General features: G+C 47.6%; 2 protein-coding genes across 7 annotated transcripts in view; one reads left to right on the top strand and one right to left on the bottom strand.

Annotated features, from left to right (window-relative positions):
* Nucleotides 1-5,908, bottom strand: part of LOC308470924 (nuclear receptor subfamily 1 group D member 1-like) — a 58,919-nt gene extending 53,011 nt beyond the window's left edge. The window contains exon 1 of one of the 4 annotated variants that reach the window (XM_080994624.1): nucleotides 4,469-5,908. In XM_080994624.1, the coding sequence (XP_080850750.1) occupies nucleotides 4,469-4,535 (67 nt within the window). In that variant the 5' untranslated portion in view covers nucleotides 4,536-5,908. Of the gene's footprint in view, nucleotides 1-3,946; nucleotides 4,005-4,203; nucleotides 4,426-4,468 lie in introns of those variants that run through there. The other 3 variants (XM_080994626.1, XM_080994627.1, XM_080994625.1) reach the window with 3 other exon arrangements.
* A 9,243-nt stretch (nucleotides 5,909-15,151) lies between these two features.
* Nucleotides 15,152-24,306, top strand: MFSD5 (major facilitator superfamily domain containing 5). 3 transcript variants are annotated; one of them, XM_080994794.1, is made up of 4 exons: nucleotides 15,155-15,257; nucleotides 18,501-18,586; nucleotides 21,999-23,494; nucleotides 23,881-24,306. In XM_080994794.1, the coding sequence occupies exon 3, from the start codon at nucleotides 22,053-22,055 to the stop codon at nucleotides 23,409-23,411; it is 1,359 nt and encodes a 452-aa protein (XP_080850920.1). In that variant the 5' UTR covers nucleotides 15,155-15,257; nucleotides 18,501-18,586; nucleotides 21,999-22,052; the 3' UTR covers nucleotides 23,412-23,494; nucleotides 23,881-24,306. The 3 variants fall into 3 exon arrangements, with proteins under 3 accessions (XP_080850922.1, XP_080850920.1, XP_080850921.1); XM_080994795.1 differs by having other exon boundaries at nucleotides 18,501-18,593; XM_080994796.1 differs by lacking the exon at nucleotides 18,501-18,586 and having other exon boundaries at nucleotides 15,152-15,257.
* The last annotated feature ends 1,547 nt before the right edge of the window (nucleotides 24,307-25,853 follow it).

The following is a 25,853-nucleotide window of genomic DNA, read 5'->3' as shown; positions in this document are numbered from 1 at the left end:
ACAGTTTCAGGTTAAGAATGGACCTCCGGAACAAATTAAGTACTTAACCCGAGGTACCACTGTACTTTAAATAAGGTTGCCCCACCCCCACCCCGGTTGCTGGAATTGATGGTTTTCTTTATTTCTGCATTCCAAAATCTTACTAATTTCCGTTCCATTCCGGTAATCATAATCCCTTATACAACAACTGCAATATTAATAACTTCTCTTTGTGTTGACACTTTAAATGATTTATAAAACTCATGCTACAACTTGTATCGACAGCTAGAAATTCTATGCGTTGTTTCCCCCATCATAGAATTGCAGAGTTGGAAGGGACCTTGTGGATCACCCCCTGCAATGCAGGAATTATAGTTGTCCCATACGGAGGATCAAACCTGCAACTTTGGCAATATCGGTGCCATGCACTAACCTACTGAGCTACCCAGCTGCATCACTGCATTTCTCTGCTGGAAATGGACAACTGTTGCCTGTTCAAAGCGTATAACATAGGAGCCAACTCCTAGGGGCCACCCCCCCCCCAATAAAATATTTGAGGGGGACTCCCAAAGTTGATGGGACTTGCCATTCACATGGTGTGTGCGCGGTGTAATGTGATTATGTGGGGCGGGGCTTATTTTATTTAAATTGGCACCCCTGGCTTGTAACGTGTCCCCCCCACCCTGGGTATTATGATCAAGTAAAACAATAGAAATACTTAACTACCGTATTTTTTGCACCATAACACTCACTTTTTTCCTCCTAGAAAGTAAGGGGAAATGTCTGTGCGTGTTATGGAGCAAATGCCTGCGGGTGGCGGGGGGGATCTGCTGCAGTCGTGAGCAGATCCATGGTTCCCCTTCCTTCCCTCCTCCGTGGTTACAAAGCATGGATCCACATGGATCCTCAGGATTTTTGCATTGGGCTACTCCAAACTCCAAACTCACTGTAAGATCACATGTCTGTGGCCACAGCATGAACCACAAAAATCATATATCCACTATTTCGTTTAGAATATTGTTTTTCTTGTTTTCCTCCTCTAAAAACTACGTGCGTGTTATGGTCTGGTGCATGTTATAGAGCGAAAAATACGGTAACTGATCAATCATGTCAGTTCTGCCCCTGTAACAAAAGTCTTGCCCCACCCACAAAAATCCTGGCTACGTGCATGATTGACACCCATCAATCTATATAGTTTATTTCATATCTATATAGTTTATTTCATAGTACTCCCCCCCCCCGCATAAAAGCTAAACCAGCCCATTTTCTTACACCTGGAACCAATTTCACAATCTAAGGTGAAGTGGCAAATGCAAGATTGCTGTCATCTCCCTTTTTTTAAAGCCCAATTTTTGACATAACAGGATATAAACCACTAGAGTGGGTGGGGGTGTATGGGGCTGTGTGGTTGCAACTGTGCAAAAGCTCTGTTCTGCTTTTTGGTGGGGAAAATCTGCAGGAGAGGGGGCCTTTTCGGTGATGGCTCCATGGTTATGGAATGCTCTCTTTGGGAAGTCACCTGGTGTGCACACTGTTGTCTTTTGGGGGAAGGAAGGTTCTGTTCTCCCAGGCTTTTAAAGATTAGGTAAAGGTACCCCTGACCGTTAGGTCCAGTCATGGACGACTCTGGGGTTGCGGCGCTCATTTCGCTCTATAGGCCGAGTTTGTCCACAGACAGCTTCCGGGTCATGTGGCCAGCATGACTAAGCCGCTTCTGGCTAACCAGAGCAGCGCACAGAAACACCGTTTACCTTCCCGCCGGAGCGGTACCTATTTATCTACTTGCACTTTGATGTGCTTCCGAACTGCTAGGTTGGCAGGAGCAGGGACCAAACAACAGGAGCTCACCCCATCGCAGGGATTCGAACCGCCAACCTTCTGATCTGCAAGCCCTAGGCTCAGTGGTTTAGACCACAGCACCACCCGCATTATTGATGGTTTTAGTGTATTTGATGGCTGTTTCAGTTCTGTGCTGCATCTGCTACCTCAGCATGGTGGCTTTACATTTGGGGTTTTATGCTGGTTGCTTCTTAAATTTACTTTGATTTTATTGTGATCTTTTATTCTGTACAGCACCTAGATAATTTTATGTTATGTGGTGTTTCATAAATTTAATGCATCTGTCGACTGAAGCCTGCAATTCCCAGAGGAGGAAGTCCATATTTACAGGAAGTATGTGAGCAGGTAATACCTCATATGTACTGTGTAGAGATCTTGAGACTGAATTAGGTTATTGAAATTTGGGCATTCTGTCAATACATTATTAGGTGGTGGCTGGTGGAAACAGACGTGCTCATATCATTTGCAGCACCAAAAAAACAACAACCAAGTAGTTTGTGCTCTGCTGAGGAGCAAATGTCTTGTGGGCAGTGTGAAAAACTTTTGCAGATCAATCCCACATTAAACTCCCATCTGCAAGCACCCAGACAGCCGCAAACTGTTCATTAATATAGTGGTACCTCAGGTTACATACGCTTCAGGTTACATATGCTTCAGGTTACCGATTCCACTAACCCAGAAATCATGCTTCAGGTTAAGAACTTTGCTTCAGGATAAGAACAGAAATCGTGCTCTGGCGGTGCGGCGGCAGCAGGAGGCCTCATTATCTAAAGTGGTGCTTCAGGGTAAGACAGTTTCAGGTTAAGAACAGACCTCCAGAACGAATTAAGTTCTTGAGGTACCACTGTATGATGAAAGCGAGACATTTAGGAGATCCATATTAACACCAAAGATCCTACGTAGAAGAAAATCTCACAATTTGTCTCGTATAAGATTTAATAGGCTGCAGGTCTCAGGAGGACCCCAACATCACATGCAGACAAAACCCAAAAACCATCAGTAAGGTTCCCCTCTGGAAAGATTCATCCCAAAATAGGTATATGCTTAAAAGATACTGCAGCAACTGGAACACTTAATGGTGAAACAGCAGAGGTTATCTACAGCTTACAAAATGTGTTTTTTTTTCTAGGCGTCTCTTATATCCCAACTCTCTTACACTTGCCCACAACTCAGACAGCTGCTTTCACCCTTGTGCATTTCCCTGCTGTTTCAGAAAACTGCCTGCCCGTCACTATCCATGCGATCCCCACAATTCAGCCTGCACAATCTTCCTTTAGGTTGTGCGAAATCCCCTTCCTGGGCCCTCCTACATATAGCTCATTGCTCCAGAAGCTGCGCCCACCCACCCACCCCTCCCCTTTCCCTGGCGCCATCCTTGTCTCTGCAGTTGTTTCCCTGCTGATAAAAGTTGCCTAAGCCGCTATTGTGCTTCGGCCATATAACTCGGTTCCCCCTGTCCCCCAGCCCCATCTAACTAATTTGGCAAATGCCTTTTCTTTGTGAGATAATATCTCCCAGAGCAATCAGTGCACCTGGTGTGCTGGACTGTCAGATGGGCACTGCTGCTGGGAAGCTCACACAGTCCTGTGCTCCAGAACTGTCACTTAAAGGAGAGCCCCTACCGAGTAGCGGAGGGCTTTGTGAAAGCTGCTCTTTTTCTACTTGTTGATGGGGGGGGGGGGACGACACTCTCTTTTTATTTATGTAAGGCCTGAAGGGCCAGGACACTGGATCTGCTTGCTGACTCAAGTCCCAGAGGAGCAAAACACAGGAACTGGGCTCTTGACACACACACACCCCGCCACCGCCTCCCCAGCATCAACAACAACAGAGGCTTTGTCAGAGTTCTTCTTCTACACTTCGCCAGCTCGCCCCCTTACACAGGCATGGAGGGGAAAACAGCCTTTGTGCTTTGGTTTATGCGGAAGAAAAAGGTTGCGGTGCATAACGGCAGCGACAGATTTAAGGCGGTGCGAGCGGTTCCCATGTACAGGGTGCAAAATAATAATAATCGGGGCCTTTCATTGCCATTCATTGCCACCACTGGTACCTCTTTTTCCAGAAAAATAGCAATTAATAATAATAATAATAATAATAATATCTACAATATATTTATATGGGTACTCACTGAGAAGATCCACGGAAAAAGCAACTGTACCAAAAGGAATCATTGTGAAAATAAGAAATATTTATGGGGTGTGTCAAATTTTGTCCTCCGACTTCACCCCCAAAGGCACACTCCTCCATAGTCTCTTGTGACAGACAAATGCCAACCGACCCACCCAGGTGCCATATGACCAAAGCCTGCCACCGATACAATGGGGAAGGGGATCCATTGGGGTTTGTGAGCCATAAGATGACCCAGGATGCTGAATAGAGCCCCACCTGTCAATATGGCCGCCTGTCCCGCCACCAGACCCTCCTCGAGGATTTTGTGAAGAGATCTCAGGGGATTTAATATCTGATGGGATTACAGCTAGGAAGGTCAGGGAGGGAGATCGCTTCCGAAGTGCAAGATTCGCCACTAGGACCTCATCATCCACCCTGGCCACAAAATGGAAACCGCCTCCATCGCAGCAAAGCATTCTGGGATGCCAGCAAGCCGCGCTGGAAGCCGGTGGCTGGCGTCACAGAAAAGATGGTTACTTACTGTTGTTTTGGGCAAGGAGGCGGCCGAGTTGGGCTGTTCCCACGGGGGCCTGGGCTTTCAAGGACATCCGAAGGAGACAGGCATCCGAAGGAGGGCAAAGGTGGCTCACTTGGTGCTGAGGCGGGTCCCGGGCCTGCGGCAGGCCGAGCAAGATGGGGCGCAGAATCGTGAAGCAGGGCGGCAGCCTGGGCAAGGGGGAGGAGGAGGAGGGCAGCAGCCGAAGCCCCCCCAGGAAGGGCGAGGGTGGCAGCAGGGGGTCGGGGGCCGGCAGCCGCTGGAGCAGCAGCCCCCCGAGCGGCAGCAGGCAGGAGGTGGGGGGCAGTAGCAGCAGGAGGGGCGGCAGCAGGTGGGGCAGCAAGGAGGCGGGTAGCAAGTGGGGCAGGGTGGCCTGAAGCAGCCGGGGCAGCACATGGGACAGGGCGGGGGGCAGCAGCCGATGCTACACATGAGCAAGGCGGGCAGGGGAGGGGGCACCCTCCAGGCCAGGAGAAGGTGAAGGGCAGGGCTGGGAGCAACTCACAGTGTCTCTGCACGGCTGCTGCTGGACTCAGGGAAGTGCACCCAGCGAGAAAGCCCCATGGCCTTCCCTGCTCAGGGAGGATTCCAGGACATGCACAAGGCCGGCAGGCCCACGGGACGCGGCCAGCGGGGCTATATTTATAGCTCCCTAAGGCCAAGAGCACCCAGTTCCTAAAGCTGCCCTGAGCCAGCACGCGGACTCTCAGCTCGCCAGGCTGCTTAGCATGGGCAAGAGCAGTTGGAGGCCAAAAGGAACACCTGCCTCTTTCTATTCTCTAGATATGGCCAGTACCTGGATGAGGCCAGAGCCCCATGGGGACAGAGGCCCTGTGACTCTTAACAGCGGCAAGAGTTTTTAAGGAGAGGCGCCCTGTGATTCTTAACACAACAAGGCAGAAATCAATAAATGGGGCTCTTCACACCACGGAGAGTGCACTGGTGGGGCGGCGGGGGGGGGGGGGGCACGCCAAAGGCCTGTCTTCTGTCATTTAGCTTTAATATACAGTGGTACCTCGGGTTCCCTGTAACTTCATTTCTCACAATGAGGGAACCACCAGAAGACCCTCGGAGCTGGACCTCAGTGTCCAGGCTGAATGATGGAGGTGGTGGAGACTTTTATTGATAAGGTGCTTTGGTAGATAATAGAATTGCATGCATCCAAAGAGTTGAATCTGCTCCTTGGGAGATTAGGGTAGCCAGATGGAGGAGGAGGAGGAGGAGAAAGGCCAGAGCTCTTAACAGTTGTGTGGAAGAGGGAATGTCGGCAGATGTAGCTTGTATGACCCAAAGGAGAGTATCACACTGGCTGTTATGTATGGTTTCATTTGTCTGGTATATTGGCTCCTATTGAACCAGACAGCTAGACTCAAATCATAGTTCTTAAAAATGTAAATAATTTTGCATCCATGGAAATAGACAGAGCTAGCAGCTCATCCATACCTAAGAATAAATCCACTTTTTTCCATATTCAATTTGTCCTCCACTTGTCCAAACATGAGAGCAAAACATTTGTTAAAAAGCTAGAGTTTGCCTGTCCAAATGTTGTGGACATGCCCTGTTCCCGGCCCTTCCTCAAGCCCACCTCTGTTCACATCCCTCTTTGGCATCAAGCACACTACTTAATCCGCCTTCCAACATGGTCGTTTACCAAAAAGAAAGAAAAAACGCTCTTGGGAAACGTGCAAATTGGCATTTCCTGGGAACAGGATACACACACCTGCACAGAATGGTACTTCCGTTTCATTTCAATTCCCCAAACGGAGTATGGAGAGTTTTCGCTGCTGGTTCAGGTGCATCTCAACTTGTTGCTGACTTGCCTAGTAAAGGTAAAGGGACCCCTGACCATTAGGTCCAGTCGTGGCCGATTCTGGGGTTGCGGCACTCATCTCGCTTTATTGGCCGAGGGAGCCGGCATACAGCTTCCGGGTCATGTGGCCAGCATGACTAACCAGAGTGGCGCACGGAAACGCTGTTTACCTTCCCGCCGGAGTGGTACCTATTTATCTACTTGCACTTTGAGGTGCTTTTGAACTGCTAGGTTGGCAGGAGCAGGGACCGAGCAACGGGAGCTCACCCTGTCGCGGGGATTCAAACCGCCAACCTTCTGATTGGCAAGTCCTAGGCTCTGTGGTTTAACCCACAGCACCACCCGCGTCCCTCTGCTGACTTGCCTAACCTGAACCAAAAATGGCAACTTGCACTCTGCACAGAAAGTGCAATCAATTATTAACCATTCTCCCGTGGATTGGTTTATGCGCAAAATAATAGGTTTTAATGTACTGTGAACCTCTCGATATTGGGGCCCCAATAGTGGACTTCTTTTTTAAAACAACAACAACACCCCACCAATGGGAGCTTTCAACAAATCACCCAAAGGCAGCCAAAAGCTTGCACATACCAGTATGTATTGAACCCATTTCATTGGCTACCTAGGTAAAGGACTCCATCTCACTCCATCTCCCAGAGTCTGGCCTCACAAAAACAAATGGCAAAAGGTGATGCTGAAGAAGGACGTATAAAACTTACATATTCATTGTTTCTGGTCGTGCGGTAAAGTTAAGTTGCGAAGTAGGAAACGTACCTTCGTGGCAATTTTCAAAGCATCTTCCACCTGATCTGAGGGCAGCACGTTTGGGGAGGGGGTGCAGGCCAGGCTCATGGTATACAGAGTCCGCACTGTGCTTAATGGTAGAACTGGCCATGGGTCAGGGGCTAGCCGCCTCCCACCCCATAATCCCTTGTGCTATCTGAAACATTTTTGAAATGGCAGGAGAAAGGGGCAGGGTGTGCCGTCACTTGGCTGGGCAAGAGGTCCCACTGCCTCTGAACTCATTTTCCCTGCCTCTCTCCCCTTCTTGTGCAATCCTTTACCCTGCTGTTATCCTGATTTTCAGGAGAACTGCTCAGTGGGTGGCTTAAGGAAATGGCGGGCAAAGCTTAGGACATAAAATGTTTGAGGGCTCTCACCGTACAGGCAGAGGAGACCACAGCAAGCCTCCTTGCAAGTCAAGCCTTTAAAATCTGAGGCTCGCTTTAAGGAAACTTGAAGACCTTAGCTGTGAATAAATCAAAAGGGTTCTGACTGAGCAAGTTCCAAGCCCCATGGGACCTGACATAAGTGCATTTATGAGATCAAAGCCGCATACATTTATAACTCTGTGAAAGAGGTTAGATAAAGTGACTAGTGAAAGGTCGCTCAATGAGCTTAATGGCTGAGTGCAGATTTGGACCTGGGTCTTCCTAGTCCTGGCCAGATGCACCACAGCTGCTGCTGCTACTACGAATTATTATAATTATTATTATTATTATTATTATTATTATTACCCAGCCACTCTAAGGTGCCCAGTACAGTGGTACCTCGGGTTACAGACACTTCAGGTTACAGACGCTTCAGGTTACAGACTCGGCTAACCCAGAAATAGTGCTTCAGGTTAAGAACTTTGCTTCAGGATAAGAACAGAAATCGTGCTCCAGCGGCGCGGCGGCAGCAGGAGGCCCCATTAGCTAAAGCAGTGCTTCAGGTTAAAAACAGTTTCAGGTTAAGAACGGACCTCCGGAATGAATTAAGTATTTAACCCGAGGTACCACTGTAACTGCATAACTCATGCACTGAGAGTGTGGGTTTGGAAAGATAATCAATAGAATGAACTGAAATATATCTGAATATTTCTGCTGAGGGGATGGCACAAATGAGGTACACCAACACCTAACTATCCTAACTAGTTAGGATAGTTAGTGGGAGAATGGTGCTCTACACATGCTCAGAGGCACTCTTCTCTTTACTACAGTGGTACCTCTGGTTACTTACTTAATTCGTTCTGGAGATCTGTTCTTAACCTGAAACTGTTCTTAACCTGAAGCACCACTTTAGCAAATGGGCCTCCCGCTGCCGCTGCTGCACAATTTCTGTTCTCATCCTGAAGCAAAGTTCTCAACCCGAGGTACTGTTTCTGGGTTAGCGGAGTCTGTAACCTGAAGCGTATGTAACCTGAAGCGTGTGTAACTCAAGGCACCGCTGTATTATACTTTGACATGTAGGGTTGAGCAAGCCATATATATATATATATATATATATATATATATATATATATTAAAAGGAAGGCCACAAGAGATCACCTTATACACCCAGTAGATTGTTGCCGTCTGCAGGAGAATTTCTTCTGCAAGTTCCAAAGATCTCAGAAGCTCACTCCACAGTAACTCAGAGCAGGACTTTTAGTGCGGCTGGTCCTGTTCTGTGGAACAGCATTCCTGTCAATATATGACAGGTGCCTGTCATTTGTGCTTTCCAGAAACCACTGAAAACATTTTTGTTCCTAGCTGGATAAAGGGGTACCATAGAATCATAGAAGTGTAGAGCTGCAAGGGACCACGAGTGCCATCTAGTTCAACCCTTTGCAATGCAAGAACCTTCTTGCCCAACATGGGGCCTGAACCCACAGCCCTGAGATTAAGAGCCTCATGCTCTACCGACTGAGCTTTGTAGGATTTTAGTTTTGTTTTAAACAGATCTGCTGGGCTTTTTGTGGTGTTGACCGTTTTTATTGAACACTGCTTTGAGACGATTGTATAGAAGGTCCATCCTTAGTTCCTTGTTGGGACGCGGGTGGCGCTGTTCGAATCCCCGCGACGGGGTGAGCTCCCGTTGCTCGGCCCAGCTCCTGCCAACCTAGCAGTTCGAAAGCACGTCAAAGTGCAAGTAGATAAATAGGTACCGCTCCGGCGGGAAGGTAAACGGCGTTTCCGTGCGCTGCTCTGGTTTGCCAGAAGTGGCTTAGTCATGCTGGCCACATGAACCGGAAGCTGTACGCCGGCTCCCTCGGCCAATAAAGCGAGATGAGCGCTGCAACCCCAGAGTCGGCCACGAATGGACCTAATGGTCAGTCCCTTTACCTTTACTGCAAAGACAGGCAATAGTAGAAGTTGCAAGCAAGTATCTGCAGACATAATCCTGCACATTCCAGGCTCTGGTGACTCGGATGGAGATGGAGGCAACCCATTTCCAAGGAGACAAAATGATATTTCTTCCTCATCCCCACGGCTGGACCTAATGGTCAGGGGTCCCTTTACCCTTTACCTAGTTCCTACCTTGATATGCCAGGGACTGAATCGGAGGCGGTCTGCAAGCTCTGCACTTGCTCCTGAGCTATCTATGGCCCTTTCCGTCTCCCCATGCTCCTCTTGAACTACTTTCTCCCAAGCAACGACTGCGTGCACCGTGACAAATTTCCTTTGGAGCACTGTTTCAATGCGAGCCTTTTCTAACACTGCGACAGTGTGTTTGTATAAAGCCCCCCCCCCTTTCACCTGGGAACTTGAGGCAAAGCGGGTGGGGGCTCCCCTACCAAGGAGACCACAAGATCCAAGACTTGAGCATGCTTGTCATGTCACACACTCCGCAGGAGGATTCTAAATATATCTGGGCCACGGTATAAAACTGGGTCAGGCGTGAATGCTGGAGGCTGCTGCAGAAAACAGGCTGTGGTTGTGGAACTGAGCAACCTCACCTAACCCCTTCCTTCCTCGGCTCCGAGTGGCTTCCCAGAGACACAGCGGCACACAATGTGCCTGGGTTGCCTGCGGCTTCCTGAAACCCCTGGCTGTGGCTGTTTACAGCTGATTTCTTTAGCCCCAGTTATGCACTACAGGTTGTACAGAATGCAGGAAGGATCTGGCGGCTGCCCAGAAAGTGTAAATACTTCTAGATCAGCAGTAGCCAACGCAGAGTGCCCTCTAAGTCCTGCTGGCTTCCAGCTCTCATCAGCCCCGGGCAGCATGGTGCATGGCCAGGGATAATGGGAGTTGTAGTTCAGCAACATCTAGAGAGCCAAAGGTTCCCTGCACCCGCTTTAAATGAGAAAGGCAAACATGGGATAAGGATAAGATAAGATAAAACTTTATTCGCATTAGCCAATGGCCATAGCAACAGTACAGTCATACCTCGGGTTGAATGTGCTTCGGGATGAGCGTGTTCGAGTTGCGCTCCGCGGCAACCCGGAAGTAACGGAGCACGTTACTTCCGGGTTCCGCCACTTGCGCATGCCTCACTCTCCAATTTCAGGTCCAAAAGCCTAGGTGAATAAAAATGTTTCTACCTGGTGCCTAAAAACAGATAGTGATGGTGCCAGATGTGCTTCCCTGCCGGGAGCACCCTACAAATTTTTTGGGGGGACACCACTGAAAAGGCCCTTTCTCAGGTCGCCACCTGCGACATCTTCCTCGCAGGGGGAAAATGGAGAAGGGTCTCCAATTGCAAATCCAGGCTCTGATTTGATTCATGTGTATTAAGATCAGTCAAAGTTCAACGGTTCCCAATCTGCTAGCAGGCCAAGTTCAAGGTGTTGCTATTAGCATATAAAGCCCTTAATAGCTTGGGAGCCGTTTACTTGCTGGATCACCTTATGCCATGTGTCCCCAGATGACCGCTTTGATTTGTGGAGCTGGCCCTGTTACTGAAGCCATATAATATAATCTTCCTTAGAGTAAACCTGTGTCTCAGCTGGGAGAAAAATAAGATCTCTTACATATTTTTGAATATTTTTGCATAATTTACTATTTTAGTACAGTGGTACCTCTAGTTGGGACGCGGGTGGCGCTGTGGGTTAAACCACAGAGCCTAGGACTTGCCGATCAGAAGGTCGGCGGTTCAAATCCCCATGATGGGGTGAGCTCCCATTGCTCGGTCCCTGCTCCTGCCAACCTAGCAGTTCTAAAGCACGTCAAAGTGCAAGTAGATAAATAGGTACCACTCCAGCAGGAAGGTAAACGGCGTTTCCATGCACTGCTCTGGTTCGCCAGAAGCGGCTTAGTCATGCTGGCCACGTGACCCGGAAGCTGTACGCCGGGTCCCAAAGCCAATAAAGCGAGATGAGCGCCGCAACCTCAGAGTTGGCCACGACTGGACCTAATGGTCAGGGGTCCCGTTACCTTTACCTCTAGTTACGGACTCAATCCGTTCCGGGGTGCCGTTCGCACCCTGAAAAGTCCATAACTAGAGTGCCTCTTCTGCGCGATACAGCGCTTCTGCGCATGTGTGGCGAAACCCAGAAGTATACACTTCCGGGTTTCCCGTGTTCGCAAGCTGAAAAGGCACAACATGAACCTAACACAACACGAGGTATGACTGTGAATTTACAAATAGTACTATTTTCCTAATATGGCCTACAGGAGAATGCAATCATGCACAAGCACATAGCGCATTGCGAACCATTGTGTGCCCCCCCCCCGATGGTAACTGTGTATAGCTGTGTAGCAGATAAACATTCGGCAGGCACAGACAGCTTCTTGGTGGAGACAGAGATGGAATCACGTGTTAAATGCTTGCTTCCCTAACAGCCTGTAAAGAAGCAGCAGTCCTACATGCAAACACACAAAACCAAAAGTACAAAACAGTGCAGAACAGTAAAGGAGGTCACAAAGGCACAAATGAGAATGAAGGTTGGAATTTTGTATTCCCTGGCAGTTAGTTTAATAGGTCACAGCCATACTCCACACTTAAAGCACTTTTCTTCCCCCACAGATTCTTGGTAACTGTAGTTTGCCTACCACGGAGCTACAATTCCCAGCACACTCAATGAACTACAGTTCCCAGGATGATGATGATAATAATAAGAATTTTTTATTATTTATACCCTACCCATCTGGCTGGGTTTCCCCAGCCACTCTGGGTGGCTTACAGCATATATAAAAACATAGTACAGTGGTACCTCGGGTTAAGTACTTAATTCGTTCCAGAGGTCCGTTCTTAACCTGAAACTGTTCTTAACCTAAGGTACCACTTTAGCTAATGGGGCCTCCTGCTGCTGCTGTGGCGCCGCCGCACGATTTCTGTTCTCATCCTGAAGCAAAGTTCTTAACCCGAGGTACTATTTCTGGGTTAGCAGAGTCTGTAACCTGAGGCGTATGCAACCTGAAGCGTATGTAACCCGAGGTACCACTGTAAAGGCATTTAAAACTTAGTAAAAACAGAGTAAAAGCATAAAAAACCACTACCGAGAAGGCCCTGTGATTGGTTCCCTGTAGCTTCACTAACAATAATTAATCATTTTATTTGGGGGAATTAATAATACTTTTTGGGGGAAGGCACATTTCAAAGCATGGCTGCCAGATGTTCGACTCACTGGGTTCTTATTAACACGTGTGTTTTAGTGCAATTGGGACCAGAGCTGGCAGGGAGGAAATTAACCGCATTAACTTTCCTTGTGCAGATGAATCCCCAGATGGGATTCAGAGCAGACAGCACAAGCCAGATGTGCATTGAAGGCAATTCAAATCAACACTGACTCCCAAGTACTGCAGCCAGGGCCAAGGTAGTTATATAGCCTCTGTCCCAGTGCACCTTTCACCTCCCATAAAACAAAACACATAGCAATCTCGCCATGTTGAACTACAGACTACTTCACTGTGTATTTTCTGCCACCTAGTGGCTAAGCATATAATCTGAAGCTTTGAAACAACGTTAAAGGTCTTTACACTGGTACTGTACCTTGGTTCCTTTACAGTGGTACCTTGGTTCTCAAACTTAATCCGTTCCGGAAGTCCGTTCCAAAACCAAAGCGTTCCAAAACAAAGGCATGTTTTCCCATAGAAAGTAATACAAAATGGATTAATCCGTTCCAAACTTTTAAAAACAACCCCTAAAACAACAATTTAACATGAATTTTACTGTCTAACAAGACCACTGATTCATAAAATGAAAGTAATAAACAATGTACAGTGGTACCTCGGGTTACATACGCTTCAGGTTACATATGCTTCAGGTTACAGACTCCTCTAACCTTAACCTCAGGTTAAGAACTTTGCTTCAGGATGAGAACAGAAATTGTGCTCCGGCGGCGCGGCAGCAGCAGGAGGCCCCATAAGCTAAAGTGGTGCTTCAGGTTAAGAACAGTTTCAGGTTAAGAACGGACCTCCGGAACGAATTAAGTACCTAACCCGAAGTACCACTGTACTGCAGTCACACAATCAGTCAATCAGTAGCTACACTAGGTTCCACACAGTCACAAAAACAAAAAAGAGCCACAAAAACAAAAAAATAAAATAAATAGCAAAAACGGACAGAACTCAGCGTTAACACTCAAATCGGAAGTGTAACACCCAAAATGGAAGTGCGGCACTCAAAATGGAACATGTTCGGCATCCAAAAACAGTTCGCAAACTGGAACACTTACTTCTGGGTTTGCAGTGTTTGGGTTCCAAGATATTTGAGTATCAAGGCGTTTGAGTACCAAGGTACCACTGTAGACCATGCTTGCATGGTCTTTCTGTACTGACAATTAGGGTGCTTCCAGATTGGAGATTTGTTGTGGAATCGTGGCTGCACATACATACACAAGGTTTTGTGTTTTTTTACACCACCCTAATAATAATAATAATAATAATAATAATTTATTATTTATACCCCACCCATCTGGCTGAGTTTCCCCAGCCACTCTGGGCGGCTTCCAATTGAGTGTTAAAAACAATACAGTACAGCATTAAATATTAAAAACGTCCCTAAACAGGGCTGCCTTCAGATGTCTTTTAAAGATAAGATACCTACCAAATTTTTCGCTCTATAAGACGCACCAGACCACAAAACGCACCTAGTTTTTGGAGGAGGAAAACAAGAAAAAAAATATTCTGAATCTCAGAAGCCAGAACAGCAAGAGGGATCACTGCGCAGTGAAAGCAGCAATCTGGATAGCTCAGTGGGTTAGACCATGGTGCTGATAACGCCAAGGTTGCAGGTTCGATCCCTGTATGGACTAGCTGCATATTCCTGCATTGCAGAGGGTTGGACTAGATGATCCTCAGGGTCCCTTCCAACTCTACAGTGCTATGATTCTGCGACTTTCTCATAGCTCTTGCTGTTCTGGCTTCTGGGATAGCTGTGCAGCCTGCCTTCGCTCCATAAGACGCACACACATTTCCCCTTACTTTTTAGGAGGGAAAAAGTGAGTCTTATAGAGCAAAAAATACGGTACTTATTTTCTTCACATCTGAAGGGAGGGCGTTCCACAGGGTGGGTGCCACTACCGAGAAGGCCCTCTCTCTGGTTCCCTGTAACCTCACTTCTCGCAATGAGGGAACCGCCAGAAGGCCCTCAGCGCTGGATCTCAGTGTCTGGGCTGATAATGTCATTGTGATAATAATTCCAGCCTGTATCTTTAAAAAAAAAAAGTCCTCTTAATGTGGAAAATCCATTCAGTAAAGAAAAAGAAACATCAGTGATGCAACTTCATTCACAGTTTGTTTGTAAAGATTCAATAAACCATTTCCATTCTTTTCTATAAAAAAAGTTTCTTATCTTGATTTCGTATTAATGCAATGTTGTTTTTTATGTACCTGCGTATTTTTTGCCATATTTTGGTTGAACTGTCCGCCACCGCTTCAGTTTTCTCTAGAGGTACTTTTTTTAATACGTGGTGGAGCGGCATAAAAATTAAATCCTCTTCTTACAAGAAATTCTTCTTGTTATTGCTGCTGCTGTTAAATTAAAGTTGTTGTTGTTGCTGATGCTGCTGCTAAATTTTTATTAAATAAATTTGTATTAAATAAAAAGCAGGACGGACCGGGTGCTTAATACAGTTGGCGCCGCAAGCAGCCTGCATTGGCGGCGCTCGCCTCCAGGGGGCGGGCTCGCGACAGGCCGAGCGCGCGGCCGGCGGCCACGTGACAGGCAGCGCGGCGGCTCCGGAAGCGGAAGCGAGGCGTCGGGCGTGCAGCCTGAGCTCCCCCAGGCGGAGAGAACGGGGCTGAGGGGAGGGCAGCCGGAGAGAGACCCAGGCAGGTAGGTAAAGGGAAGGGCCGGGGGGAGGGGGAGTCCGGGGGGGGCGGCTGGGGGAGGGGAATTCCCCTCCCTCAGGCCGAAGGGTCGGAAGCGAAGAGGGCTGGGCGAGAGAGGCGACCTCGTTGGCGGGGCAGGAATGTGGGGAGGGGGCCCTGCGAGAAGCGGGGGTCGGGGAAGGGCGTGTTGCTTCCTCCCCTTCCCGCTCTGGAGATGCGGGTGGAGGACACTCTCGCATTAGGGCTGCCACCTTTGTTCTGGGGTGCGATTTATTTCCCCTCCCCCCCCCCAATCCATTACAGTGGTACCTCGGGTTAAGTACTTAATTCGTTCTGGAGGTCCGTTCTTAACCTGAAACTGTTCTTAACCTGAAGCACCACTTTAGCTAATGGGGCCTCCTGCTGCCGCCGGAGCACGATTCTGTTCTTATCCTGAAGCAAAGTTCTTAACCCGAGGTACTATTTCTGAGTTAGCGGAGTCTGTAACCTGAAGCGTCTGTAACCCGAGGTACCACTGTACAATCTTATCACTCACACACAATTCTGCATGCCAGGCACTCCTGTCTTCCACTGCCTCCCGCAGTTTGGTCAAACTCATGCAGGTAGCTTCGAGAACACTGTCCAACCATCTCGTCCTCTGTCGTCCCCTTCTTCTTGTGCCCTCCATCTTTCCCAACATCAGGGTCTTTTCCAGGGAGTCTTCTCTTCTCGTGAGGTGGCCAAAGTATTGGAGCCTCAGCTTCACGATCTGTCCTTCCAGTGAGCACTCAGGGCTGATTTCCTTAAGAATGGATAGGTTTGATCTTCTTGCAGTCCATGGGACTCTCAAGAGTCTCCTCCAGCACCAGAATTCAAAAGCATCAATTCTTTGGCGATCAGCCTTCTTTATGGTCCAGCTCTCACTTCCATACATTGCTACTGGGAAAACCATAGCTTTAACTATACGGACCTTTGTTGGCAAGGTGGTGATGTCTCTGCTGTCTAGGTTTGTCATTGCTTTTCTCCCAAGAAGCAGGCGTCTTTTAATTTCGTGGCTGCTGTCACCATCTGCAGTGATCATGGAGCCCAAGAAAGCAAAATCTCTCACTGCCTCCATTTCTTCCCCATCTATTTGCCAGGAGGTGATGGGCCCAGTGGCCATGATCTTCGTTTTTTTGATGTTGAGCTTCAGACCATATTTTGCGCTCTCCTCTTTCACCCTCATTAAAAGGTTCTTACGCACAATATGAATTTGTAAATCTGGCTGCGCTTGACTCTGCTGCATGACGTTTTGCACACCCGCCTTTGCAAAGGTTCCCTAACTTGGCAGATTGAGGGACAGAGAGAATCGTAGAATCATGTGGAAACCCAGACAGATGGGCGGGGTATAAATAATAAATTATTATTATCATTATCATCATGTATGTACAGTAGCACCTCAGGTTGCATACGCTTCAGGTTACATACGCTTCAGGTTACAGACCCCGCTAACCCAAAAATATTGCCTCAGCTTAAGAACTTTGCTTCAGGATGAGAACAGAAATCGTGCTCCAGTGCAGCAGCAGCAGGAGGCCCCATTAGCTAAAGTGGTGCTTCAGGTTAAGAACAGTTTCAGGTTAAGAACAGATCTCCAGAACGAATTAAGTTCTTAACCCGAGGGGCCACTGTAGTCGGAAGGGACCCGGGGGATCATTGAGTCCCAGCCCGCTGCAGTACAGGAATATGCAGCCATCCCATACGGGGATGGAACCTGCAACCTTGGCATTATCAGCACCTCACTCTGACCAACTGAGCTATCCAGGCTGACCTGGATAGAAAGAGAGAAAAGACCTGAACTAGCAATACAGGACGCAGCATTTTGCATTGAAATATGGGACAATCCTGAATTATACAGGACAGGTGACAACCCTAGCTCTGCATGCAGCCATCTCCCCTGGGTGGTGGTGTGGAGAGAACTTTTCTCTGTTTCGCCTCAGAAGCACCATCCTACTATGTGTGTGTAGGGATTTGGGCTATATGGGGAGGAGGTGTATCGAAGCCTGCCCCCCTCTCAGGCTTAGCCAAAGTGTCTTCTGTTCCTGAGCTGCTGCGGCATGGGAGCTAATAGCTTAACCTACCCTTATTTTTCGCTCTATAACACGCACCTGACCATAACACGCACGTAGTTTTTAGAGGAGGAAAACAAGAAAAAAATATTCTAAACGAAACAGTGGATGTATGATTTTTGTGGTTCATGCTGTGGCCACAGACATGTGATCTGACAGTGAGTTTGGAGTAGCCCAATGCAAAAATCCTGAGGATCCATGCTTTGTAACCACGTTTTTGCACCCCAGGCAACAGTGGGTGCGTGATTTTTTTGGTGCAAGATGTAGCCATGGACATGCTATGTGATCTGATGGTGAATTTGGGGTGACCCAGTGCAAAAATCCTGAGGATCCATGTTGATCCGTGGTTTCTAACCACGTTTTAAGTGGGGAGGGAAGGAAAAGCACTCAAGGGACAAGGAGCACGCGTGGGGTGTGTGGAGAAGGATGCTGCTAATAATGCAGAAGAGGGGTTTAAGGGGAGAAGGAACACGCGCGGGGTGTGTGGAGAAGGATGCTGCTAATAATGTAGAAGAGGGGTATAAGGGGAGAAGGCTCCTTTTCTCTCCCACTTTGCTCCTTTAAAGCAAGCAGGCTCTCTGTCCCCCTCTCCTCCCCACTCAGCGGCTCTTCTCCCACTTTACTGTTTCAAAGCAAGCCACGGAGGAGGGAAGGAAGGGGAGCCATGGATCCTCTGCTCACGACTGCAGCAGATCCCCCCGCCACCCGTAGGCATTCCCTCCATAACACGCACAGACATTTTCCCTTACTTTCTAGGAGGAAAAAAGTGAGTGTTATGGTGCAAAAAATACGGTAAATCTGTACACATGAATTGTTTTGAGGACACGGTGTTGGCATTGCCTGCCTTAATTTGCTTAGGCTGCACACTTGCCTCCTGTAAGTAAGCCCCGTTGAGTTAAATGGGACATACTTCCCAGTAATAATAATAATAATAATAATAATTTTATTATTTGTACCCTGCCCATCTGACTGGGTTGCTCCAGCCACTCTGGGTGCACAGGACTGTGTTGTTAGTACAGTGTATTTTCTGTAACTAATACTTTTGAGTTAATAAATCACAGTTAAAAAACAAATAAGGTATTATTACATGGTTTTAGGCAGTGCTATTTTTCCAGAAAATGAGGTGCCGGAACTCACCATGAACACCTCTCTCTTTCTCTTAGAATGGCAATGGCACCCGTCTGAGAGCTGCCAGAACTTACCTGGGAGGTGCTGGAACCCACCTGAGAGGTGCTGGAACTGAGTTCTGGTTAAAGGTAAAGGTACCCCTGCCCGTACGGGCCAGTCTTGCCAGACTCTAGGGTTGTGCGCTCATCTCACTCTATAGGCCGGGAGCCAGCGCTGTCCGCAGACACTTCCGGGTCACGTGGCCAGCGTGACGAAGCTGCTCTGGCGAGCCAGCACCAGCGCAGCACACGGAAACACCGTTTACCTTCCCGCTGGTAAGCGGTCCCTATTTATCTACTTGCACCCGGGGGTGCTTTCGAACTGCTAGGTTGGCAGGCGCTGGGACCGAACGACGGGAGCGCACCCCGCCGCGGGGATTCGAACCGCCGACCATGTGATCGGCAAGTCCTAGGCGCTGAGGCTTTTACCCACAGCGCCACCCGTGTCCCACGGAGTTCTGGTTAGTTCTCCCTAAAAAAGCACTGGTTTTAGGTTGCCACACTTCCACGCTTTCCTAAATCTGATTGCAAAAGCCAAATAAGCCCGTTCATGCTTTCTTTAGATCTAAACTGTGCTGCCCCTCTAAAGCTTGGGAAAATAAAATACTCTTAGTTCCTCTATTCTCCTAATACCATTGTGAAGCAGGTGGCTGTTCTGTTCTAAAGATAATCTCCTACAGGTACTGGAGATGAATCTGATGCCATGGATCTGGTGAGGAGTTGAGCATAAATTGAAAACCTGCCTAGGGCTTGACCAGTAAATAGAGAGATTCACATTTTTAGGGATCAGTGATAATTAGTTATACAATGGAAGGTTATGGAGGCAAAACATTATGGGTTTGTGAGGAAACAATATGCGTTTACAATTGCTTTCTGAAGTAATGAGTTTAAATTGCTCTTTCTGGTTTTCATTGTTAATATTTGCATAGAGGTAAGGTGTGGATGTTGATCCTTATCAGGTTAACATGAGCTACAAGCTCCATAGCTGAGTTGTAGGAAAGTTGTAATTCAGGATTGCTGCAATAATATTACACTCGCAGATATTTTTAGTGGCTTCTGCCTCCTGGCTGTAGAGGTATTACAGACATTTTAATAACAGGCTGCAAAGGAGTCCTTGGGAGACAGTTTTGTATTTCAGCCAAAAAGTTGTTCTTGATTGCTCCCAAGCTGTGTGGTGGAGGAGATGGCTAGTTTAGCTGGTTGAGCTTGTTTTTCACTGCTCGTATGGGAAGCATTTGAAACAACATGAGGAATACTTGGCTGTAACAGCCTCTAGTAATCTCAGGCTCACTCAATTTCTCTTTCTTAGCTTTGAGGAGTGGGGGTGGGGGGAGGCATGGATTGTATCTTTCATGGTGGTGGGGAAAAATCTTAAAGTAATTTGGCTTTATCAGTAGAACAAAGCTGTCTCTTCCCTTCTCACTTGGGCTTGAATGCCCAGCATTGCTCCCCATTCCCCTATCCTGGGGGTGGAGAGTCTGCGGTCCTCCAGATATTGTTCGATACTTCATCTCTGACCCTGCTGGCTGGAAGTGATGCCAGTTAGAAGTCCAGGACAATCTTGAGGTTATAGGTTAGGTAAAAAGTAAAGAACCCCTGGATGGTTAAGTCCAGTCAAAGGTGACTATGGGGTTGTGGCGCTCATCTTGCTTTCAGGCCAATGGAGCCAGCGTTTGCCCACAGACAGCTTTCTGGGTCATGTGGCCAGCATGACTAAACCACTTCTGGTGCAATGGAACACCGTGACGGAAACCAGAGCACACGGAAACGCCATTTACCTTCCCGCCACAACGGTACCTATTTATCTACTTGCACCGGTGTGCTTTCGAACTGCTGGGTTGGCAGGAGCTGGCACAGAGCAACAGGAGCTCACCCCATCATGGGGATTCGAACTGGCAACCTTCTGATCGGCAAGCCCAAGAGGCTCAGTGGTTTAGAACACAGCGCCACCCGCGTCCCTGGTTAGGTTAGGGAACATTAGGTTCCTTAACCCCTTTCTGCCTCTAATCTCCATATGCTTATGCTTTTACACTCTGTCTCATTTGCAATTCTAGTCTGTTGATTGAAAGATAAGCTAAAGTACACGTGGAAGCTAGCCCTGTTGTTACACGCACACCACCTTGTATGTTCAGAAATACCACTATGTAGCTTGTGAACATAAGAATTGCCCTACTGGAGAAGACCAAAGTTTCACCTAGTCCACTACCCTCCTAGAGTCCCTCTTGAACAGTGTTTTTCCACTAGTGAAGCATATGAATATATTGGGCAGGTGGGTGGGACCTGAGTGTTCCCAAAGAATATGTACAATATGAGTAAAATAATAATAATCAAGTTTATGCAATTTACATCCATTTGAAAATGCAATTAAAATAAGAGGGGAGGTGTGGGGTTTCTGTAATTGCAAAGGTGGAACATGGGTTAGAAAACAGTTGAGAAGCATTGCTCTAGGACACTTCACAAACAGCCTGAAGATGATTTGTCTTTTGTTGTGTACAGCCAGCATTTTGGTACTTAGAGCTATATTGCTTATGAATGGAAGGCTCATTTAGCAGTGTATTATAAATATTAGTAGCATGAAAGGAGAAGTTGATCCTCTTCTAGTTTACACGAAACTTTCTTCTTGGTTACCTGGAGGTGACTCCCATTTGTTGCAGATGGCTGGGCAATAAATTGTTCACTTAATGTACTCATTGTTTCAAAATGTGTTCAAAGATTTGGGGTGTCGTCATTCATGCATTTAAAAACATGTAGTCAAAAGTTACAATACAGTTATAATACAATATATGTTCAATCAATATATCCCCTCCACAGACACTTCTGTGATGATGGTGGCATTAAAATATCCTGTTCTTCTTCAATAGAAGAGAAAAAGGGAGACCAGATTGTGTCAAAGGTATCTTTTTTGGAGATGCCTTTGATTAGTCACTGATGGTATGTGAGGCATTTTGACAGAGCAATGCTCCAGATGTTATTAACACAAGCCTCTATTGGTATATTAGAAGTTTCCTTCCATTGTTGGGCAATAACTAGCCTAGCTGCTGTGAACAGGAAGGAAATTAATTATTTAGATTTAAGGGTAGAATTTGCGGTCAAATCTAATCATAACAAGGCAAGTGCCAAATTAGGAGGGATAGATTGTTTAGTGATTTTGGAGGTCAGATTAAAAACTTTCCCCCAAAAGGCATGGACCACAGGGTACTCCCACCACACATGAATATAGGAACCTCGTTCTCCACAGCCTTTCCAACATAATGGTGAGCTTAGAGGATTTGTCTGTGCAAGGTGTGGGGCGGGGTGTCATCTTTAGTGTGCAGGGTGTGTGAAAGTGTTAGGACTGCACAAAAGTGTGCACCGAGTACATACAGTTTGTGCTAAGCTTTTTCAGAAGTGTAAATGCACCACAGATAAACTCTGCTCTGCCCACCTCCAAGTCTTGCTGCAAAGCTGCCTAGTGCAAATTGTCACATCTGTATCTCTTGCCTTCTTCTCTTTCAGGTGTGTCGGGAGCAGATCTTGGGAGATGCACTGCACATGATGATTTAGAACACCATGCTGGTCACTGCCTATGTTGCTTTTGCTTTCCTCCTGCTGATATGCATTGGCTTGGAGTTCTCCGCCTGCCGTTCCAAGATCACCGGCAGGTCTTGCTCCAACCCTGCCTTCCTGCGGTTCCAGCTAGACTATTACCAGGTCTACTTCTTGGCCCTTGCTGCTGATTGGCTGCAGGGACCTTATCTCTATAAACTGTACCAGCACTACCACTTCTTGGAGGCTCAGATCACCATCATCTACGTCTGTGGCTTTGCCTCCAGCGTGCTGTTTGGGCTGGTCTCCAGCTCCTTGGTTGACCGCCTGGGCCGTAAGAAATCCTGCATCCTCTTCTCCTTGACTTACTCCGTCTGCTGCCTCACAAAGCTCTCCTGGGATTATTTTGTGCTCATTGTGGGAAGGATATTAGGGGGGCTGTCCACTGCCCTGCTCTTCTCCGCCTTCGAGGCGTGGTACGTCCATGAGCACGTGGAACGCCACGACTTCCCGGCTGAGTGGATCCCCGCTACCTTCTCCAAGGCGGCTTTTTGGAATGGCATCATCGCTATCGGAGCCGGCGTGGTAGCCAACGTCTTTGCCGAATGGCTGGGGCTGGGCCCGGTGGCCCCTTTCATGGTCTCCATCCCCTTTCTCATGCTGGCGGGTGTCCTGGCGATGAAGAACTGGGATGAAAATTATGGCAAGAAGAGGGCTATCTCCAGGACTTGCACTGATGCCTTGAAGTGCCTCCTCTCAGACCGCCGGGTCTTGCTCTTGGGTACCATCCAGGCTTTGTTTGAGAGTGTCATCTACATCTTCATCTTCCTTTGGACTCCCGTCCTGGATCCCCACAACCCACCCCTGGGCATAGTCTTCTCTAGTTTCATGGCGGCCAGCATGGCAGGCTCATCGCTCTACCGCGTTGCAACCTCCAAGAAATACCACCTGCAGCCCATGCACATCCTTTCCCTCTCGGTCCTGATGGTTTTCTTCTCCCTCTTCATGCTGACTTTCTCTACCAACCCTGGGCAGGAGAACCCTTCCGAGTCCTTCTTGGCCTTCCTGCTCATTGAGCTGTCTTGCGGGCTCTACTTCCCTTCTATGGGTTTTCTGCGGCAGAAGGTGATCCCCGAGAAGGAGCAAGCAGGTGTCATGCACTGGTTCCGCGTCCCACTCAACCTGCTGGCCTGCCTCGGCCTGCTGATCCTCCATGACAGCGACTACAAGACAGGCACCAGGAACATGTTCACCATTTGCTCTGTCATGATGGTGATGGCCCTCTTGGCCGTCGTGAGCCTCTTCACGGTGGTCCGTAACAATGCAGAGCTCAGGTTGCCCAGTCCGCCTGGTCAAAGCGAGGTCTCTTCTCCTGAGCTCTGATATGTGATGCTTTTTCTTGGGGGAAGATGCTCTGGAGTTGGCCAGTCGTCTGTTGCACATCACAGTTCTGGTACTGTACAGTGGTGCCTCGCAAGACGAAAAGAATCCGTTCTGCGAGTCTCTTCGTCTTGCGGTTTTTTCGTCTTGCGAAGCAAGCCCATTAGTGGATTAGCGGGCTTAGCGGATCAGCTGATAAGCGGCTTAGCAGATCAGCTGATAAGTGGCTTAGTGGCTTAACGGATCAGCTGTTTAGCGGCTTAGCGGATCAGCTGATAAGCGGCTTAGCGGCTTGGGAAAAAGGGGGGGGAAAGGAAAAAAACCCCGCAGGAACTCGCAAGACATTTTCGTCTTGCGAAGCAAGCCCATAGGAAATTCGTTTTGCGAAGCACCTCCAAAACGGAAAACCCTTTCGTCTAGCGGGTTTTCCGTCTTGCGAGGCATTCGTCTTGCGGGGCACCACTGTATATAGGTAAGGTCTTTGCAGAGAGAACACAAGAGTCTCTTCTGAGTCTTGTGTGTCCTTTTTTCCCACATGGGAGAATCTTTTCTATGCCTTTTTCAATAAGGATTGATCCCTATCGGACTTGATCTGTGGCAAGCATAGCTTTCTTTTCTGCACCGTGGAGTTTTTGATTCCCGAGGCATCTTGACTTCTGCTACCAAAATTTGTGTGTGAGGGTGTGGGGAGTGCTTCCTACCACTTCATCCTGGATAGATTGTGAAAAGTAATGGGTGAAAAGGACACAGCCCTTTCTTTTTTTCTTTTTTTTATAAGTGAACAGTGAGGGTGATAGACTGACCATCCATTATCAGTATTGAACTTGTTCATAATGTCAGCCAAATTCCATGTTGTCAACCCTCTGCTTTTGGAAAAGAATAAAATACATAAAGCTTCTCTTCTCAGTGTTTATTTGGTGGGGGGGTAATATATGGTGAGGCCTTCATAGTTTAGGCCCAGGATTGAGTATTAGTGGCTCTTCGGATGCTGTAACTACCATTGGCTGTGCTGATGTGGGAGGGAAGGGAGAGGGCAAACCCTTCATGCACACGAATGAAGACCCTGTATTGCTCAAACTTCTCCCTTCCTACTACATAACTGATTTTAGAGTTGCAACATTTTTAGAGGACGGGCAGAAAGGAGAACCTGAAAGGTTTTCCACATAATTTGATCCGTAACAGGAAACACAACTTGTTATCAAGTGAAAGAATATGAAAGGTTTGTCTTTTAGCAAATGTCTTGAGACGGAGATAGAAATCATAGAATTGTGGAATTGGAAGGGAGCATTTAGTCTGACCCCCTGCAATGCAGGAATACGTAGCTATCCCATACAGGAATCGAACTTGCAACATTGGTGTTATCAGCACCATGCTCTAACCAAATGAGCTTATCCAGGCTGATATGAAGGTGCTTTCAGCTTTGGCCAAGACCAGCAGAGGCACAAAGCAACAGAGGCAGTCAGTTTTTACTTCTCATATCTCACAGGGTCTTCTCATGCCTCAGAGAAGGCATTGAGAGTTTATTGAAGGGACATTGGGAAGGGGGCTGCTGGCAGAAGGAAAACTCACATCTGAAGAGCCACAGGTTCCCCATCCCTGGTTTAGCAGCTGGAATATTTTGAATTCCTAATGTGGTGTCAGGATCTTTTGCAAGTCTTTCTTGGAGTATTTTACTTCTTTTCTGCAACTGGGCATTGTTTGACTGCACAGTAATGAAAAATAATTTCTGATTACTACCTTTTTGCTTTCGTTTCAAGTTTTTCATGCTGTTTACGGAGAGTAACAAATGAATATGAGCGTCTGCTGAGTCTCTGGGTGTCAGCCACTCTGGACACTTGGAAAGATAGCATGAAAATGTTTTCATAGTAACGGAAGCTCAGACTAAAAAAGGTGGAGGTGTGGTAAGAGTTGTTAATGACCAGTACGAGACACTTTACAGCAGGTAAAGTGCAGGTATTAATTTATTGTTTAGTTTATTATTAAATGTGCATATCACCCTTCATCCAAAGATCTCAGGTTCACAGCAAAAAAGAAAAAAAAGAGATAGGACTTGCAGCCGGTAGCATTCTTTTTCCATACTCCTGGTTTAGAATCGTAGACCAAAGGTTCATGTGGTCCAGAATTCTGTTCCCAGCAATGGCTGGGGAGAAAACTCCTGTTTTCTCAGATGCACCTGATACTCAGAGGCAGCCTGCCTCTTGACACAAAGGTTCCATTTAGTGCAGGCTTCCTCAACCCCAGCCCTCCAGGTGTTTTTGGCCTACAACTCCCATGAACCCTAGCTAGCAGGACCAGTGGTCAGGGATGATGGGAATTGTAGTCTCAAAACATCTGGAAGGCCAAGGCTAAGGAAGCCTGATTTAGTGCTTTGATTAAATCAGGGCTGGATAGCCAGACTCCCAACTCCCTTCAGCCCCAAGCCAGCATAGCCAGTGGCTAGAATGA

The sequence above is a fragment of the Podarcis pityusensis genome (assembly GCF_964106645.2).
Source record: "Podarcis pityusensis genome assembly, chromosome: 2".
In the NCBI taxonomy this organism is placed as follows: Eukaryota; Metazoa; Chordata; class Lepidosauria; order Squamata; family Lacertidae; genus Podarcis; species Podarcis pityusensis.
The sequence above is the reverse complement of the archived record's forward strand: the minus strand, read 5'-3'. Positions and strand labels throughout refer to the sequence as shown.

Bases quoted from the DNA above. Each gene is read 5' to 3' on its own strand.
- MFSD5 (XM_080994796.1), top strand. From the start codon at position 22,053: ATGCTGGTCACTGCCTATGTTGCTTTTGCTTTCCTCCTGCTGATATGC.